Source organism: Sinocyclocheilus rhinocerous, unplaced genomic scaffold (assembly GCF_001515625.1).
Source record: "Sinocyclocheilus rhinocerous isolate Xijiao unplaced genomic scaffold, SAMN03320098_v1.1 scaffold1214, whole genome shotgun sequence".
Lineage (NCBI taxonomy): Eukaryota > Metazoa > Chordata > Actinopteri > Cypriniformes > Cyprinidae > Sinocyclocheilus > Sinocyclocheilus rhinocerous.
In genome coordinates, this window is record NW_015627891.1 from 262426 (window position 1) to 282605 (window position 20180).

General features: G+C 37.0%; 1 protein-coding gene across 3 annotated transcripts; it reads left to right on the forward strand.

Annotated features, from left to right (window-relative positions):
- The first annotated feature begins 1046 nt into the window (after positions 1-1046).
- frmd6 (FERM domain containing 6) lies at positions 1047-17911 on the forward strand. Of its 3 annotated transcripts, none has more exons than XM_016548117.1 (14): positions 1047-1409; positions 8155-8491; positions 8910-9000; positions 9505-9584; positions 9696-9772; positions 10311-10497; positions 11759-11914; positions 12014-12079; positions 12196-12264; positions 12386-12560; positions 12915-13223; positions 13943-14065; positions 14885-14976; positions 17004-17911. In XM_016548117.1, the coding sequence occupies exons 2-14, from the start codon at positions 8393-8395 to the stop codon at positions 17328-17330; spliced, it is 1851 nt and encodes a 616-aa protein (XP_016403603.1). In that variant the 5' UTR covers positions 1047-1409; positions 8155-8392; the 3' UTR covers positions 17331-17911. The 3 variants fall into 3 exon arrangements, with proteins under 3 accessions (XP_016403603.1, XP_016403610.1, XP_016403615.1); XM_016548124.1 differs by lacking the exon at positions 17004-17911 and adding an exon at positions 15155-15294; XM_016548129.1 differs by lacking the exon at positions 17004-17911 and adding an exon at positions 15127-15218.
- Positions 17912-20180: the final 2269 nt, after the last annotated feature.

Sequence of the window (20180 nt, forward strand, 5' to 3'; positions counted from 1 at the left end):
AAATGTGAAAAACTTTCGAGGATTTACGATGCTGATGACCATTAAACGTGTCATCACAGTCTTGTGAAAAGGGTCCATACTGTAATCTATTAACCACACATAAAAACCCGTCTTTAAGTACCAGATATGGGTGTCATGCCATAACATATTTCTAATACGACTGACTTTGTATTTAATGTGAATTTAATAACAATATTGTAAGTTACTAATTATAACACTTTCATTTTACAGAGAGCAAAGAACATTTGCATTATCAAAGAACATTTTCATTTAGTCTAGCCAGAGTTCAGGCACTCTCAAAAACTCCCATTAAAATCACTGAAGATGTTTACACTGTGAAATGAATATCTTGTAGGCACATCTGCACTTTGTTGTTTCTGATGAGAGAATTCCCCAGAGAAATCAGTCAGGGAGCGAGTGAACAAAACACCGCGTTTCAGCGATGACTCATTTGAACATCTCTGATTGGCCATTGCATTCATAAGCTCAACAGAATCGTGTGTAATTGGTTGCTATACAAACGCGTCTGTCTCTGGCTCAGCGACAGCCAGCGAACGCAGATTTGAATTTAGCAGCTGATGATGTGCGCACTGAACGATCTAATCACACCTGTGCGACTGTATCAAATATAAAAACAGTTATTCGGCTATTTTTTGTCTTTTGGAAGCTGCATTAAAAATCCACTTGGCTCAGAAATCTGAGGGGGCACGTGCACAATTTCTATTACATGCGCAAAAGCGCTCCAGTTCTCAGCAGGCTTCGTAGGGCGAGGACTTGGCTAATGAATATTAATCACGTAACGTGACGTTTGCCTAATACGCATACGTGATTGGATGCAACTCAAAGGGCGCTAGACTGCTGGCGAATTGGGGAATCCTGCCATGGTGAAGGCTTGGTTCGTGAAAATTAATTTAGATACGTGACTGGACGCTCCAGGAGGGTTACCAAGCAACGTCTGGAGGACTTAATTAATATTCATAATGTAATCCTTCGCTTTAGTATCAGGATTCGTCGGTTCTCCTGCATGCTGAGCAGCCGTGGACACTACCAACGTCAGCTGCAGAGGGGTGGTCTTTCGTCCACGCTTGGTTGGTTAAACGTAAACACCTCGACCGAACAAAGATAGCGCAGCCGCTAACGTTACGTTGCTTTTAAAAATTAAGGGAAAGAGGCGCCGTGTAGCAGACGCGTTTCCGGCCGATTCCTTTGGGGTCTGTCACCCCTCCTACACCACGGTTGGGAAATTCCCTCCACATGTATAGTGATTTGTGAGCGGTAGGGAGCCCGATGGGGTTGAGTTCGCAGCTCGGGATTATGTGCTAGACTGGCGAGCGCAGTAGAGGAATAAAAGCTAGAGCTATATGGAAGAAGGTTTCTTTGGGAATACGCGGATTATCGTCACCAAGAAGGTGAGTTTTGTTGTCCTAACTTTAGTATTTCGTCTGCATGGGTGCCAGGGTTTAGTTCTCTTCCATTTTCCCAAAAAACTTATTCTACGTGGCAGCGCTGGCCCGCAGAATCACACACACACACACACACACACACACACACACACACACTCGCGCTTGACCAAAACACAGCAGTGTGTTTGCATTCTGCCTTGCAAATTTACCATGGTAACGATAGTTTCCACCAAGAAGCCAGTTACTACAGTTAATTTTACTATAGTAAAACTGTGGTCACTTGGCATTAGTCACCACTTTCTGAAATGTTTCACAACGAAGTGGCAAGATCCTGAAAGCGTCTTACTTTGTTTCACCGTGATATTTGCCACTGATTGTGGTAATTTTGGCGGAAACTACACGGATTTGAGCAGTAGAATCTTACCACAACCATGGTAAGTTTCTACTGCTCAAATCCGTGTTTTAGATCATACAACTACTTCTAGACCATAATATGGCATTCCCTGGCTATTTTTGGAGTAATGTGTTGGTACTTGGGTTGGTTTATAGCACCCAGTCAGCTCAATGGCCTACATAACCCTGGGGGTTATGTGGGGTTTGTCCAAGTTAAGGTCTGCTGTAATAAGACCCTTTGGATGTGTCTCAAAACCTGATGTGCTGCCTACCAAGACAGGGTTTTGGAGCATCGTAGCAGCATCATATGCATGTTTACTTCCATATGGGGTCTGAGAAACCCAGAGACCCCTTTTAGTATCTCATAAACATTCTTAATAATATAATATTGGGTATTGATATTGAACTTTGTGAGGACTAATTATAAACAAACTTTCATGATTCGTAAAACATGCCTCACAAGTCTGCCATGACAATATTATGTAAGTTTGAGATTTTGGAGACCTCAAATATTAAACATGAACACTAAATTTGTGTGGTTGGTGTACATTGGTAGAGGTCAGTTTTTTTTAAATATATTTTATTTATTTTTATTATTGTATTTTTTGACAATGTGTTGAAATTGACTCCATAACAATCAGTTAGATTTATAGATTAATTTTGAAATTACTATTTTAATTTTTACATGCGCAGCACAGGGTCCCCAAATCATCAGGAAGTGATGTCAATCTCGGTGGAACATGCAGGTTAATTGCATCACAACACAACATGAATCGGAAAAGTTTCATTTTTATTCTCCCTCTCTCTCTCTTCTTGTCTCTTTTGGATTCAGGAATGTTCACAATTTCCTCTTTGCGGTCAGGGCGGGTTTAATATTAGCCCAGTGCAACTCTACACCGACCGGTGTTTAAGGGTCTCACATTTATCCTCTCTTGTGTTACAGTGATTTTCTCTAAGCGCTGAAAATCTTTAATGCGTAAGTTTGAAGTGTAGGTCTCTGGAAGGGTTTATTCCCTCTTTCTGTTTCTTACCAGCAGGGGGATCGTTTCATTGGCCCCTGGAGAATAACATGTTAATAGATCAAATTAATTTTGAGTTTATTAAAAAGAGTTGTTAATCAGTTGTATTTTCTGGCTTTTGTTTTGCTTTTTAGCAACCTCAAATCGGGACTAAATCAATTTATGTGTTCAAAAATCGTTCGTAATAAGTTATGTTTATGTAATTTTATCATTTGAATCTCAAAGTGTTTGTGTTTTTTTTTTTGTTTTTTTTTACCCAGTGTAAGATTCCATCCTTCCAGTCGTACGTGTCAAATTGACTTTGTCATTGAAGATTGGTCAGTGTGTTTGCTTTGATGCGGGTTTGCCTGAGTCGATCTGTAGTCACATCCTGTGTGTGTTCTCATGTTGTGCCCTGAAGAATAATGAGGTCTAGTTCTGCTGGGCATAGTGTTAAATTTGCTCTTGTGTTTGTTTGTTTGTTGTTGTTTGGTGCCAGGAAGCATTTTCTGCTGTCCTTTTGTTTCCTTTCCTTTTTCTTTTTTTAACCTCAGGATGTTTTCTTTGCTGAGCTGCTCTTCATTTGTGTGTGTGTGTGTGCATGTTTGTGGGTGTGTTCATGAAGTCTTATTTGCCTGAAGGCAGCTAGAATAGATGTTCAAAAAAAGATTTCTCCCAAGTGAGTAAAGATTTTTCTGCCATCTCTGGTCTAACCCGCCCGTGTGTTTCTGGAGAAAATGGCTCATCTGATTAATCTAACTTGGAAATGTCTCTTAAAGAATGTTTTATGATTATGTATCTGGACTGTAAACACAAGGTTACAGGTTGAATCTGCATGCTGCCTAATTAATACTTTTGCGAGACATTTAAATCCAGGTATTGCTAGTGCTTTTAGTGTCTCATCAGTGTGACCTTCTCTGATCCTCAAGTGAATAATTTTTCCAAAAAGGTTGTCAAGTCACCTTTATTTATAAAGCTCTTTATACAATACAGATCGTTTCAAAGCAGCTTCACAGTAACAAACAGGAAAAGTAACAGAATCAATGATGCAAACTTTATCAGTTATGAGACAAAGATATTGAACTTCTTTCTGCACCTGCATGAGCATGTTTCATGATCTTACTCCTGAACATGCTGCGTGTTTGAAACCGTATCTCTCACATGACATGTTTTTTTGGTATAACTCTTTAATATTTTAAAAGAAAGCTTGCGTTCTGATTGGCCGTCTCGGTGGCAGTGTAGTAGTGGTAGAGATGGATTAGTTTACCGGCTCGCTTGGGTAGGTTAAGCTATTGTTTGTAGGTTTGTTGTTATTGCGTGTGCAGCGCCCTAGTCCTTTTAATGTGGTTTCTATGTAGTTCTTTGTGTTGCCTTTATTATTTGCCTCTCCAACAGCTGTGTTCTAGTGATCCTTGTGTAGTTTTATATGTTAAAGTTTGTTGCCTAACAGTTATATTGAATGGACGGAATTACTGTAAAAGATTTTAGTTAATATTGTCTCCGTATGAAATCATCTGACTTGATATTATTCATGGTTGCTCAGAATAACATGTATAAATAATGTTTAATGGTAAAGGCAATTCTTTGGGTTCAGTGTCTTGCTCAGTGGTACTGTTATGATGCCTGTCCAGAGTCAGCCGGTAGCCTTTGTCTTCACAGTCTGGATGCGGAATCATTAGGTTTTAAATATCGGTAGATTTTTAAAAAATGTTTTTGAAAGAATGCTTACTAAAGCTGCATTTATTTGATCCAAAATACTGTAAAAACCGCAATACTGTGAAATATTATTACAAAAAAAAAGGGATTTTATTCCTGTGATGTCAAAGCTGAAATTTCAGTGTCATGTAATCCTTCAGAAATGATTCTAATATGCTGATTTAATGCTTAAGAAATATTTCTTATTATTATCAATGTTGAAATCAGTTGTGGTGTTTAATATTTCTGTGGAAACTGTGATACATTTTTTTTTTCTTTTTTTGAATAAAGGTCAAAAGAATATAATTTATTTGAAATATAAATCTTTTGTAAATATTATAAATGTCTTTGTTACTATTGAACATAATCCTTTCTAAATAAAAGTATTCATTTTCTTCAAAATCTTACCTCAAACGTTTGTAGTGTACATAACAGATATAGATGTTTATGTCATCTGCTTTTTTATCCGATAGATTATTCCCTGTTATAATCATCTAATCATCTACTAAGTCTGTCTTTTATTTTGTCTTAAAGTCTTAATTAAAAAGAATCTTAATGCTTCAAAGACAAAGTTCAAAGGCAAAAATGACTCTATGATCTTTTTAGTAATTATTCAAACAGGTGTGGTTTAAAATGGTTTAACATGAAATTAGGTCATGATATTGGAAATCATATGTGTTTACTCCATCCCACAGCTCATCTAGCTCAAACTCATACAGTTTTTTTTTTTTTTATATATATGGTTAATGTCAAAATACAAAGAATATTTTGTCTCTCTCTGGTTCATTTAACTATCTTTTTATTTGCCTTAAATGTAATTTAAAAAAAGAATTAACTGCTGGATTTTTGCAAAACATGTTGTCGAAAGATCTGTCCTGATGTTTGCTTCTAAAAACACTACTACCAAGATTATTGTATTGTATATTATTAGTAATAAGCTGTATCATAGCTGGCAGAAAACATAAGTGTATTGAATAACCTCCAGCTGAACTGTTCACACCTTCCTCTTTTTTTTTTATTTTTATCATTTATTACATTCTTTTATTTTAGACTTTAAACCCTCCTTTGCCAAGGGCTCTTCCGTATCTTTTGTGTAAGGAGAACTTACTTGCTTTCTTCATTGAATTAAGAACTTTATACAATGGATTTAATAACAGGTTTACAGATGTGTTCAGATGATCCGATACCAAACTACTCCTAGTTGTGTCTTCTACTGCGGCATAGAGAAACGGTTCAGTGCATGTGAAAAGGGGAATGTGTCTGGGATTACAATCACACTAAATAACTGTGGACCAACAGTGTCTGAGCAAGTCTGGACATGTGAATTCCACCTATCAGTGGCATTTCCTTACCTCTCATACTTCCATGTTTGCTTTGTTTTTTACTGGAACTTTCTTAGTTCATTTTCCTTAACTTTGCTGGAAGGTTTTCTGTCTGCATGGGTTTTAGATGTTTCCCTTCTGAGAGGTAAAAGTTCAGTGGATGATGTAAGATGGTTTGTAAAAACTAACCCCAGCACTTCAGCACGTCTTTTAAGATAAGGTAAGATTTGATCCCCGAAGGCAAAACGAGGCGTTAGCAGGATGACATAGATGACAGGCGTAACATAGACCTTAATACTGTAGCAGATTATAACAGTCTGTGACTGGGACTTTATATGTGTGTGGGTTGTATTTGTCTCAAAAATTATTCAGGAAGTTTCTCCATCTTTTCAGCAAAGAAATGCCACACATAATGTCATGCATTTGTCACACATCGTGACAAATGTGGAATCGTGCAATCCTCTCTTCCTTTCTGTTTTCATCCTGCTCAGCAGTACCAGTTTAAAATGGCTTCAAAATGTAACTTTAATCAGTCACGTCATAGATTATATGATTTTTGGGCTGTTATTGAGCCCCTTTGGGCTGTTTGCCCACTTTCCTTTTAAATACTAATGTAGGCAATGTTTATAGAAACCTAAAAGTCAATCCCTTATGAACTCCTAACCATTATATGAAAAGCCAAAATCTACATCATTGTCATCTGATGTATGCATCTGAACGTTACACATCTGTAGTACGTGTAGCAGAGTGTGTGTGTGTGTGTGTGTGTGTGTGTGTGAGAATCAAAGGCCTCTATTGTTGGAATGAGAAGCAGATGTTGGGTGGAATTCTCCTGACTGCTGCACATTTTCCTCTTCTCTCTGTCTCTCGCTTATGCAAAGTCTACTCGCTACTCCATTTTGCATTTTGCCTGACATTTTTCTTAATGTACAAGTGCTTAAATTATTTCTTTTAATGTTACAATAAAACAAGCTTTAATAAAGGCCAGCCAAGTGGACTGAGAAAATGTCATAGCAGCGCATACACAGTTCCACAAACCACAAAGAATATTTTAATATCAGTTTATGGAGCCATATGGCAGTGTACTTGTGGAAAAAATTTAGTTTTGATGAAAATCATTTAAATTCAAGTTTAAAGTACTGTGGTTAACTTAGTTTTGGTAAAACTAAAAACAATTTTAATCTGATTCCAAGATGTTATTTTTTATTTATATTTCTGGCCCATTTTGTAGATAGTGAAGCAGCAGAATGTGATGGGAAAGTTACACAGGTCCTAATTAGTGCTTACAAGTTTAAGGTTTGTTGTAATCTACTTACATTTTGAGCTGACATTCAAATTTGCAACTTCAACTTGATCATAGTAAGTATATTTCTGCAAATGTATTTCATGTTAGTTATACGTACAGTGAAGAAAAAGTTGAGTTTGATCAGTGTTGAGCTTAATCAACTGGATGGTACACACTTGTGGTGCATATATATTAGGTTAAACATAATCTGGAATATTCCTTTAAATTTGAGAGATGAAGTTTGATGTTTATGTGTGTATTGGATATGACATATTTGTTGTCATTTTAGATGGAGTTCATTCATGATAAGAGATCAAAAAAATAAATCATGGTAATATTTCACTGTAACTTTCTCGCTTTGTCAGTTCAGCAGTTTCTGTAGGCCTGTACTCATATCACAGATACTGATAGAGGCAGAGAGAGAGATATCAGTCTGTTAGTGTTTCATGTCTGTGCAAGCAGATGTTATGTCCCAAAAATATCTAGAATCACAGAGAGAATTTTGAATCGAGATAATTTTGAAACGTGACATAAGTTTTTGTACTTTGACTGTGGTTGGATGAGAGAATTTAAAACAAAGACGTTACATTCTAGTTTAGCATGTTAGCTAACTAATCTGCAGAAAAGCTAACTTGGCCTGCAGATGAATAATATTCAAATTAATTTTGTTGTAGTGTTTGTCATGTTGTTATGCAGAATGTTTTCAATATTGATATGGTATTTTTTATTAGTAGAAGCTTTACATTAATCTAACAAATACATTAATTACGTTACATAACAAATGGAAAATTATTTCAACTTGTGTTTGCAGTGTGTTCTTTGTGCACCCACCCACAGCTATCCATCACTGTTTTCCTTGGTTTTTTTAATTCTGTTCTGTGGACAAGAAATCCAGTGCTGGAGTTCCTGTGTTTCTTACAAAATCCAGTAAATTATAGCTTTCTAATATTTATGTGAAATACTTGGAGAGTTGCCTGCCAGGATGGATGTCCAACAGGAACATTTTGTAGTTGTATTCTTGTTCAATTGATTTATTTCTGTCTTTCTCTCTTTTTCAGAGTCGGGCGCTGGGGCTGCTGTGTTTGTGTGGTGTGATTGTGTGTTGATCCAGGAGAAACAACTGGTTTGAAACAGTTGTGAGTCAGGTCTGATTGTGTGTGTGTGTGTGTGTGTATGTATGTATGTGTTTTTTTTATGTGTGTGTGTCTGAGTTATCTGATCCCATCGTGACTGGGAGGTACTCAGGGGTGGAGCTCCAGTGAGGGGCACAAATCTACAGGCTGCAGCCTCTCAAACATGAGCAAACTGACTTTCCACAATAACAAGACGATGCAGGACCGCCGGTGTGTGTGTTTGTTCCTCCCGAATGATGAAACGCTCAATGTAATAGTCAGCGTGAGTACAACTCCATGGACTCAATGACGCACACCATTGGTGATTGCTTTAAGACCGCACAGCTTCCATGTCATTTAAAAATAAATGGAAAAAATTTAATTGCAATTATCTATTTGCATCATATACAAAGATTGTTGTTTATGGACAACAGGTTCTGAACATGTCATTTTGGGTCCTGTTCTGAAGTTGTGGGCTTGCATTGGAAACATAATCTGTTCACAAATAAATATTTAAAAAATGTAGCTCTGTTTATTGCATAATTTCACAGTTTAGTAATAGTTTGAGAAGCAGCTTTTTAGGGCCAACGTTACAGACAGCAAAATAATATAAAAAAAATTCCATTGATAAGTGAAACCTGTTTCCCATTCCCCATCAATATATCCTTTCTCTCTCTAATACATCTGTTCTTTTCTCTCAGGTTAAGGCTGTGTGTCAGGAGTTGTTGGTGCAGGTCTGTGATCTGCTCAGGTTGAAGGACTGCCACCTGTTCGGCCTCAGTGTTATTCAGAGTAAGGCCAAAAACACTGCAACACACACACATACAAACGGGCTTAAAACAGCTTTATACTTTCTTACGCTCTGACTTGTCTATTTAAAACCAACATAACATACTTTACACGGCTCTCTGTACTTGATTCTGATTTGATTTGTCAGTTCTGTCACTGTGTTATATTACGGGTGCTACACTGTATTGATTATCCCAGGCATCCAGGGTTTTGGTTCTTGTGTATCACTCTGTGGTGTTTTTATTCTCATGATAAAATAATTTCAACTCATATAAAATTTGTATGTCTGTTTATTCATTTATTTGGTAAGTAACCATGCAATTATTTGGGAAATATACAGTCTGCTGGTTATTATTATATTTTCTGTTCTTGACCACCCTGTCAGGGTTTTATATAGCGGAAATTACTGACTTTTTCCCATTTTACATTACATATGCTATATACACAAACATTAAAGATCTAAATGCATGTGTGTTTCAGTGTGTTATAATGTGCTTTTTTTCCTAGACAATGAACACATATACATGGAACTGGGACAGAAACTGTCTAAATATTGTCCAAAAGAGTGGAAACGGGAAGCTAGCAAGGTATCACACACACAGGGTTTTGTTTTCTTGAAATATATATATATATGTATATGTGTGTATGTGTGGGTTTTTTTTTGGTGCACATTTTGACTGAATTCTTGCCAACTGCAGGGAATTGACAAGTTTGGACCTCCGATGATTGTTCACTTCAGAGCACAGTATTATGTTGAAAATGGCAGACTTATCAGGTGAGTCACACGCATGTCTACATTCAAAAGTTTGGGGTCAGTAGGATTAAATGCTTTAAACTTATAAAAAGTGACAGTGAAGACTTTTACATTATTACAAAAAATCGATTTCCAAATGTTTTCTTTTTATTTATCAAAGAATTATGAAAAAATATCACAGATTCCACACAAATATTACGCAGCACAACTGTTTTCAACATTGATAATAATAAGAAATGTGTCTTGATCACCAAATCACTTTCTGAAGGATCATGTGACACGTAAGACTGAAGTGACTGCTGAAAATTCAGCTTTGCTATCACAGAAATAATTTTGCTATCACATTTTAAAATGTATAACAATAGAATTTTTTTTTATTGTAATAATATTTCACAATATTACTGTTTTTACTGTATTTTTTATCAAATGAATGCAGCCTCCTATGAGACTCCTATCAAAAACACAAAAAGTCATCCTGACCCTAAACCTTTGAACAGTAGTGTATACATACTAAACGTCTATAGAAAAAATGAAAATGTTCTATGTCTGTCTGTTTTAGTGATCGCGTGGCACGGTATTATTACTATTGGCACTTGCGGAAGCAGGTACTGCAGTCTCAGTGCATCCAGAGAGAGGAGGCTTATTTCCTTCTGGCTGCATTTGCGCTGCAGGCTGACCTGGGAAACTTCAAACGGAACAAACACTTTGGTGCCTATTTCCAGCCGGAAGCATATTTTCCCTCTTGGGTATGTCTGCACAGCACCCCATTAAACTGCTTCCTGATGAATCATTATGCTGATCAAGCCTGTTAAATGTGCATATGCTCCGACTGCCCTCTGTGTGTGGTTTATGGGCCGCACTGTGCTGTCCCCGAATTTAACAGAGCCTGTTGTAAAAAGACGCTTTATTCATCATCATGTAGAGGATTGAGGTTAAAAATAGTCAAAAGCTTTTAAAGAGAATCTAGGGTGCATTAGCTTTAGGCTTGCTGAGCTGTGCTATCATCTGGATACACATGGTGTGAGACACTGCTTTACTGCAGGATGGTGCAGTCAGAGATAGACTGTGCTGTTGAACTCTTGAGAGATTAGGGATAGCCCTGACAGCACTGGATGATGATTTTTGTGTTTTTATGAATGTTAAGTGTTCAGGGACATCACCATAGCCAAGGTTGGCAACTAGGATTATATCTGCTGAATGCCAGTCTTATTTTTTTTTTTTTAGCAGTTTTAGTTGCTTGAGTAGAAAACCAAACAAATCAGCAGTGGTTTAACATTAACATTTTGCCACACCTGCCAATGGGTGAACTGAGAAAATGTACCTTAAAACTGTACTTTTCTAAAAGTAAAGTCACTGCCATTCAAAAGATTTATGTTTTTTTTTAAAGAAGTCTAAAATACAGAAAGGAATGTAATCTTGTGTAGTCTTATTACAATTTAAAAATTGTTTTCTATTTTAATATACTTCAAAATATAATTAATTTCTGTGGTGGCAAAGCTGAATTTTCATCCGCCATTACTACAGTCTTTAGTGTCACTTGATCCTTCAGAAATCATTCTAATATGCTGATTTATTATCAATGTAGGAAACAGTTGTGCTGCTTAAGTTTTTTGGAACCTGTGATACTTTTTTTCAGGATTCTTTGATGAAAAAAAAAAAAAAATTAAAGAACAGCATTTATTCAAAATATAAATCTTTTCTAACAATACAAGTCTTTACTCTCACTGTTTATCAATTTAACACATCCTTGCTGAATAAAAGTATTAATTTCTTAAAAAAAAAAAGTACTTACCCCAAACTTTTGAACGGTAGTGTATATTGTTACATAAGATTTCTATTTTAAATAAATGCAAGTTTTTTTTTTTACTTTTTATTTATTTTTAATGCAGTCTCTATAACATGATTTTTAAAAAATCTGTACATAGTAATTAAAAATAACTGGAAAATCATGTAAATTTATCAGTCAAAAGGTGTGCTTTATTATTATTCTGGTTCTATCTTTTCCAGGTAATTGCGAAGAGAGGATGTGACTATATTCTCCGTCATATTCCAAACATGCACAAAGAGCAGTTTGCTCTTACGGCATCAGAAGCCCAGCTGAAATACATAAAGGAAGCTGCACTATTGGACGACGTGACTGTTCATTATTACCGCCTTTACAAGGTCAGAGAAGAACTATTGACTGTGTGTGTGTGTGTGCGCGCATACAGGCTGATTTTTCAACATAATGTGATTTTTATTTTATTTTATTTTTTTCCCCAGGATAAGAAAGAGCTGGAGGCTTCTTTAACTCTGGGACTGACCTTACGTGGGATTCAGATTTTTCAGGTATGCTGTTTGTACACTTACTGAATGAGGTTATACAGCAAATTGTATAAAATCCAGCTCTTTCAGATAATACATTGTGCATTTCTATGTATGATGGTTACATACATTTTTTTCAGAATGTGGGAACTGTCAGGCAACTCTTGTATGATTTTCCCTGGACCAACGTGGGGAAACTAGTGTTTGTGGTCAGTGTTACAGTGCTTTATTAGTATGATTTAAAGGTGAAGTGTATAATTCTGTGCCATTAGGTGTCAGTGTTTACACCTTTTTATTGGAATCAACCTTTGACTCATTTCCTGTCCACAGGGGAAGAGGTTTGAGATTCTTCCTGATGGTTTGCCTTCAGCCAGGAAGCTCATCTACAATACAGGCTGTCCTCTGCGCTCACGACACCTCCTACAGCTACTCAGCAACAGCCACCGATTGTATATGAACCTACAGCCTGTGCTGAAACAGGTTCGACGACTGGAGGAAAATGAAGGTATGTTGAGAATATGCATGACAGATTTGCTGGAATGGTAACATTTCTTAAGATAATAATTGAAAGTTAAATGAAATCTGTGATATACAGATAAATCAAGCTAGGTGATAAAATTAACAAATAAAAAATGAATGGCATATACACTTTAAAAATTATTTTTATTTTTAAATCATACACTGACTTTACAAACATGGACACATTAGAATATGATAAAAGCCATACTCAGCAGAATGAAATTCTTTTATTTTATTATAATTCCTTTTTTTATTTGTGATGTCATGGAAGTGTTATTGTTTTGTTTTACAAAGGACCTAGAGCGTATGGTTGACATTATTAAACTATGTGTGTTCTCAGAAAAGAAGCAGTACAGGGAGTCATATATCAGTGATGCTCTGGAGGCGGACATGGATCATTTGGAGCAGCGTTCGCGTGCCAGCGGCAGCAGTGCAGGCAGCACGTCACGACCCAATCCCTTTTCACGACACTCCACCACAAGTCATGGCAGCTCCCGTACATCCGGCATCGACACTGACAGTTTCCGAACACCTACGAACACACCCCACCGACCGCTGAGAACACACTCATCTTCCAACACCAGTCATGCCAGCACACACACGTCTGGCATCGAGAGCAGCAGCAAGGAGCACTGCCTGGATGAGGACGGTAGGAGACACACACACAGATGAATATGAGACTTCTCTGATAGCCAATTAATTGTACCTCACAGGCTCATTACATTAGTAATAACAGTATCAATAATAAATGCTGTATGATTAAATGGGTGCACTGATCAAATCTCAGAAGGGTTTCTGCGGGCCCTTAAAAAGTCTTAGATTTAGTTGTATTAAATCTAAGGCCATAAAAAGTCTTAAATGGCTTTGTGTGCTGCGGTTACCGGGGAAACAGTTATATTTCTGCAGTTCTGAAAGCTCCACCTGCTGGCAGAGAATGGATGTGCATTTCCAATAAGGCCATCTGCTGTTTTTGTTGAGACCAAAGCAAAAATCCACCCATATTTTTATGCAGCAAACACATAAATGTGAACCGGTGGCTCGACAAGAAGCTAATGCCAATGCATTATAGAAATCTAAACAATTAAGACACTAAGATATAGTTATATGTTATTAAATTAATATAATAATTGATTGATAATAATTGTTTGAATTAATATAATTGATACTTTTGAATACCTTTTCTTATAAATGGTTTAAAGGGTGAAATGTGAAAGGCTGAAATTTTATTTGTGTAGGTCTTAAAAAAGGACTTAAAGTCTTTTTTTTTTTTTTATTCTGCAGATACACTGCTCATTCATACTAATCATACTACTGAAGCAGTAGCAGTTTCAGTGCTCAGAATTTCTGTGTGTTTGTGTGTTTCTTCAGAGATTGAGATGTTGGTTGATGATCCGAGAAGTTGTGAAGATCTTCACGATTTAGATCTCAACCAGGAGCTGTGTATTCATATCACAGAGGACATGCTGTCAGCACAGAACAACGGATGCTCCGGTATATACAAGCATAGATTATATTATATTATTTAGAAATCTTTTTTTTCCAGCTAGGAAGCATTAAATTCATCAATAGTGACAGTAAAGACATTTATAATGTTGCTTAAGTAGCACAACTGTTTTCAACATTAATAATAAGAAATGTTTCTTGAGCACCAAATCAGCATATTAGAATGATTTCTGAAGGCTTGGGTGTATCAACCACGCCTGTTGCTGACAGGTGGATAAATTCAAGCTGTGTCATCTCTGGAGGCAGACATTAGCTGTAGATTGACCTTTTAGTGCCACTTTTCCAAGTCAGTTTGTCAGTCAAATTCTTGCTGTCCTACAGCTGCCCAGGGTGAATGAAGGACTTTGTTAATTGATGATTTGCTCTTTCAAAACTGTGGTATTGAACAGGGTTTAGTAAGAACATTTTGAAATGATAATTTTTCAGGCCTGGAAAAGTCATTGGAGATTGCTAAATGTCCAAAAGCCATAGCAATTTATGCTCCACTCTAAAACATTTCATTGACTAGAAATTGGTCTTTTTGAGTGCTTTATAAAATGTTATATACTGGATTTTTAAGAATCCAGTTCCAGTGATAATGGATGGCTGGAAAAGTCATGGAAGAGTCATGAAAATAATCTTAGGAAGTCACTACTTAAAAAGTATGAGTATCCTGTCGTTTTAATGGACAAGTACCTGAAAGCGGTGGAGTTTGAATCGACAACTAAATTTACTGTACACCCTAGCCTGACCCTAGTGACCTTCAAATGTCTGATGGGAGAAAATTATTAAGAATGCATGTGTTTTGTATATGTTTGTGCATTTCAGGGTTAGTGGTGAAGGAAGTCAGTTCTTCCACATCCAGCTCATCAGAGACCGTAGTGAGAATGAGGGGTCAGAGCATCGAATGTCTTCCCCAGGTGCACCTATACACACACACGTTTACACACAACACGTTACAGCTGTTAAATGACACCGTCTCAGCCGCTGAAGTTAAACCAAGGACATCCACTCTGCATTTTGAGCTGCATCATTCTTCTGTTGAGTAATCATGTAATCTCTTTTAACAGTGCTGGTAACCCCACTTCCTCTTAAAAGTATTTGTTTAGGGCAGCCTTACCCTACACCCAACAGCATTGTCGTTTCTCATCTGTCAATTCATGTGAGTGTACAGCTAACCGCTCTTGAGATTTTAGGGTTAGTTGAGAGTTAGTGTAGTCTGTGATTTCTGTTTTAATGCGGCTTGTTTGTTTCCTTTGTGCTGACATGTTTTCTTGTCTTTGTTTAATTAATATAATAATTGATTGATAATAATTGTTTGAATTAATATAATTGATACTTTTGAATACCTTTTCTTATAAATGGTTTAAAGGGTGAAATGTGAAAGGCTGAAATTTTATTTGTGTAGGTCTTAAAAAAGGACTTAAAGTCTTTTTTTTTTTTTTATTCTGCAGATACACTGCTCATTCATACTAATCATACTACTGAAGCAGTAGCAGTTTCAGTGCTCAGAATTTCTGTGTGTTTGTGTGTTTCTTCAGAGATTGAGATGTTGGTTGATGATCCGAGAAGTTGTGAAGATCTTCACGATTTAGATCTCAACCAGGAGCTGTGTATTCATATCACAGAGGACATGCTGTCAGCACAGAACAACGGATGCTCCGGTATATACAAGCATAGATTATATTATATTATTTAGAAATCTTTTTTTTCCAGCTAGGAAGCATTAAATTCATCAATAGTGACAGTAAAGACATTTATAATGTTGCTTAAGTAGCACAACTGTTTTCAACATTAATAATAAGAAATGTTTCTTGAGCACCAAATCAGCATATTAGAATGATTTCTGAAGGCTTGGGTGTATCAACCACGCCTGTTGCTGACAGGTGGATAAATTCAAGCTGTGTCATCTCTGGAGGCAGACATTAGCTGTAGATTGACCTTTTAGTGCCACTTTTCCAAGTCAGTTTGTCAGTCAAATTCTTGCTGTCCTACAGCTGCCCAGGGTGAATGAAGGACTTTGTTAATTGATGATTTGCTCTTTCAAAACTGTGGTATTGAACAGGGTTTAGTAAGAACATTTTGAAATGATAATTTTTCAGGCCTGGAAAAGTCATTGGAGATTGCTAAATGTCCAAAAGCCATAGCAATTTATGCTCCACTCTAAAACATTTCATTGACTAGAAATTGGTCTTTTTGAGTGCTTTATAAAATGTTATATACTGGATTTTTAAGAATCCAGTTCCAGTGATAATGGATGGCTGGAAAAGTCATGGAAGAGTCATGAAAATAATCTTAGGAAGTCACTACTTAAAAAGTATGAGTATCCTGTCGTTTTAATGGACAAGTACCTGAAAGCGGTGGAGTTTGAATCGACAACTAAATTTACTGTACACCCTAGCCTGACCCTAGTGACCTTCAAATGTCTGATGGGAGAAAATTATTAAGAATGCATGTGTTTTGTATATGTTTGTGCATTTCAGGGTTAGTGGTGAAGGAAGTCAGTTCTTCCACATCCAGCTCATCAGAGACCGTAGTGAGAATGAGGGGTCAGAGCATCGAATGTCTTCCCCAGGTGCACCTATACACACACACGTTTACACACAACACGTTACAGCTGTTAAATGACACCGTCTCAGCCGCTGAAGTTAAACCAAGGACATCCACTCTGCATTTTGAGCTGCATCATTCTTCTGTTGAGTAATCATGTAATCTCTTTTAACAGTGCTGGTAACCCCACTTCCTCTTAAAAGTATTTGTTTAGGGCAGCCTTACCCTACACCCAACAGCATTGTCGTTTCTCATCTGTCAATTCATGTGAGTGTACAGCTAACCGCTCTTGAGATTTTAGGGTTAGTTGAGAGTTAGTGTAGTCTGTGATTTCTGTTTTAATGCGGCTTGTTAGTTTCCTTTGTGCTGACATGTTTCATTGTCTTTGTTTTATTAGATGGCGATGGGCAGGAAGGGCCAGAGCTCCACAGACCGGCACAGCCAATCACTTGATGATGTTCGTCTGTTCCAGAGGAACTGTCAGGAGTGGGCGGAGCTTTGCCAGGACACCGCACATAGCTATACGTTCGGCTGCGAGCCAGACCTCGGGGACACGGTCGGCTGTGGATACCAGGGACTTGCAGATCAGTGCGCTGGCATCCGGAATAACCAACATGCATTTCCCATCAAGAGAACCAGCAAGTATTTTTCTCTGGATCTGGACAGAGAAGATCTGACCACAGAACACTTGACCACAGAAGCAGAACCAGAGTTTGTGGTGTAAGGCAGAGAGAATTAAAAAGAGCCCCAGAACAAATTAAAAGGATAGTAAACGGAAAAACAGAAATTCTGTTATTTACTAACTGTCACGTTGTTACAAACCCAGCTTGCTTTCTTCTGTGGAACACAAAAAAATTCTGATGACTGTGCTGGTTGCACTTTTTCATGCTGGTACAATAAAAAAGGATGGAAAAAAGTGCCATAAAAGTAATTTTCTGTGCTATAGACCTTAGTCAGGGTAGTGACATTTTATTTTGACAGGAATGAAAATGAGGTTGCAAGGGATAAAAGTACAGTATGTTCAATGGACTGTACTCTTATTTAATAACATTCAAAAGGACTTTTAAAAGACAAAAACTTTTAAAAGTTGTGAGATCTAGGACATTTATACAGTGTTCCATTGTGAAAGTCTAACACTTACAGCCTCGTTTTCATCCATGTCTACCCAAAAAGTAAATTCAGTTATCATTTACACACTCTAATATTTTTCCAAACTTGTATGCATTTTCTTCCCTTCTGCTGATCACAAAAGAGGATATTTTGAAGAATGTTGATAACCAAACAGTTTTGGTTCCTATTGATTTCCATTGCATTTTTTGTCCATATAATGGAAGGCAATGGCAACCAAAACTGTTTAGTTGCCAACATTCTTCAAAATATCTTCTTTTGTGTTCCACAGAAGAAAGTCATACAGGTTTGAAATTACATGAGGGTGAGTAAATGATGATAAAATGTTTACTTTTGGGTGAACTATCAATTTAAATTCAATATGTTATCTACCCTGACTAAGGTTTGTATTTCAAATCTTCTAAAGCCACATAATAGCTTTTATGGATGAATGGTGCTACTTTTATGTTGCTTTTTGTAATTTTTTTTTTTACAGGTTTGACAGCACTGGCTACCATTTAATTTCATTTTATGGAAAAGAGCAGTGCTAAACATCTCCTTTTGTGTCCCACAGAAAATAAATTACACAGAATTGTAATGACATTACGCTGAGTAAATGACACAATTTTTCATTTTTAGGTGAACTATCCCTTTAAGGTAATTTAGTACATGTGTGCATGTGTATCCAAAACTAGCAAGATAATCTGCAATATCCTAATGCCAAAATACTAAAATCTAGAAAAATCTGCCTTACCAAAGTATCCAAAAGATTGCGTGTCTGTGTCTGTGTGTGTGTGTGTGCTGCCCTAAATAAACCCTCAGTGCCTTGAATTCACTATGCAGGTTCTCAGAATATAAAACTAAAGTTTCTGCACTCCTGTTTACTTCCACCCTCATCTCCAAGGAAACGCCCCAGTCTTGTCTCCAAGAATAACACTAAACCTAATGAGCTTTTTGGGATTGTGGTAACTGAATCATGTGAGCATCATAATCAGAGGGCCCAGTGCCGGGTGTGCCGCCCCGCAGGATGAATGACCGATGGGATTTCAGGCTGCCAAGGCTCTTGATTTAGAGACATTTGCACACAGCCGATACTTTGCTGATCAAGGGGGGAAAAAATCAGTCTTCCATGGACTTTCCTTTAGAGTTTCCCATTTTCTTTATTCATATGATAACTTTGTTTATTTGTCAAACTGGAAGTTATTTTCTTTGTTGTTTTATAAAAAATGACTGCTGTGTGTGTGTGTTTTAATGGTGTGTTGCCTGTCAGTATTAAGCTGTTACTGGGAGACAGTATTAGAAACCTTATGTAAAGGTTGCAACATGCAATTCTTCCATTTAAACAAAAAAGAGTGTGTGCACACTCAGTTCAAAAGAAGGTAGACACTAAACATGAAGAATCAGTGCAGATAAACCCACTTCCAATGAAAAGCTCCTCCTCTTTGCATGGGTGGTTTGGATGAACAGCACTTAAAAGCTCATGTGCATGTGGGCACTCGTGCGTTCTGTTGAACACTAGTAGAGTACCTATAGATTCCCTCACCTATCTTCACATTCATCTCTCCGCCCCTTTGAAAAGCAGCAATGAATTCGAAATGGCCAAGCCATCTAATAATAATTTTGGTTGCTGTTGGAGTTCATGGTGACTGAACACTTGCATCGGTTCTGCGTGCAACCGATCATACATGGGCTCCATGTACTGTTTACTCTTTGTGTCTGCAGCTAGACCTTGTCCTTTCTGTGAAAGGAATTCCCTATGTGAAAATGAAATGATTATTTTCCCCAGTTCTTTTGCAGACCCATTCCACTCATTCGCGCTCTCATGAAAGTGTATTCTGTGCCTTGCAGGTGCCAAAGTCCACAAATGTTTGCAATAAAAGGTACCTTCATTAGTAATTAAATCTGTCTTGTATTGTTTTTTGTCTGCAGCACTTTAAAGAAATTTACTTCATAAGTGCTCCATGATTCGTTCTTTCCTGATGATGTTCATGAATAACACCGTAATTAATATAGGTTACAGCAGTTTCAAGGTTCTCAAATGTGATTAGACAATCCTGTTGAATCACATTTAATCATATTTAATTACCCTTTTTTTTTCTTTTTTTTTTACAATTACCAATAATTTCTGTTGACGTTTGCACTTTCTTTTGTTTGTTTTATTCTTTTATTTGCATTACTTTGCACTTTTGTTCTTCTTCAATCAAAGGAAAAAATTTAATTGTGTACAGATCCTTGCAACATGGGGCCGTGCATTATCATGCTGCAACATGAGGTGATGGTCGTGGATGAATGGCACAACAATGGGCCACTTTTAGCAGCAATAATTTGAAGTAATCATTTTCTGTATGACTTTATTAGTCTCTCACATCGTTCTGGAGGAGTTTTGGCTCACTCTTTTTTCAACATTTCTCGGGTTTATTGAGGTTTGTGGGCATTTGTTTATGCACAGCTCTCGCCACAGCATTTC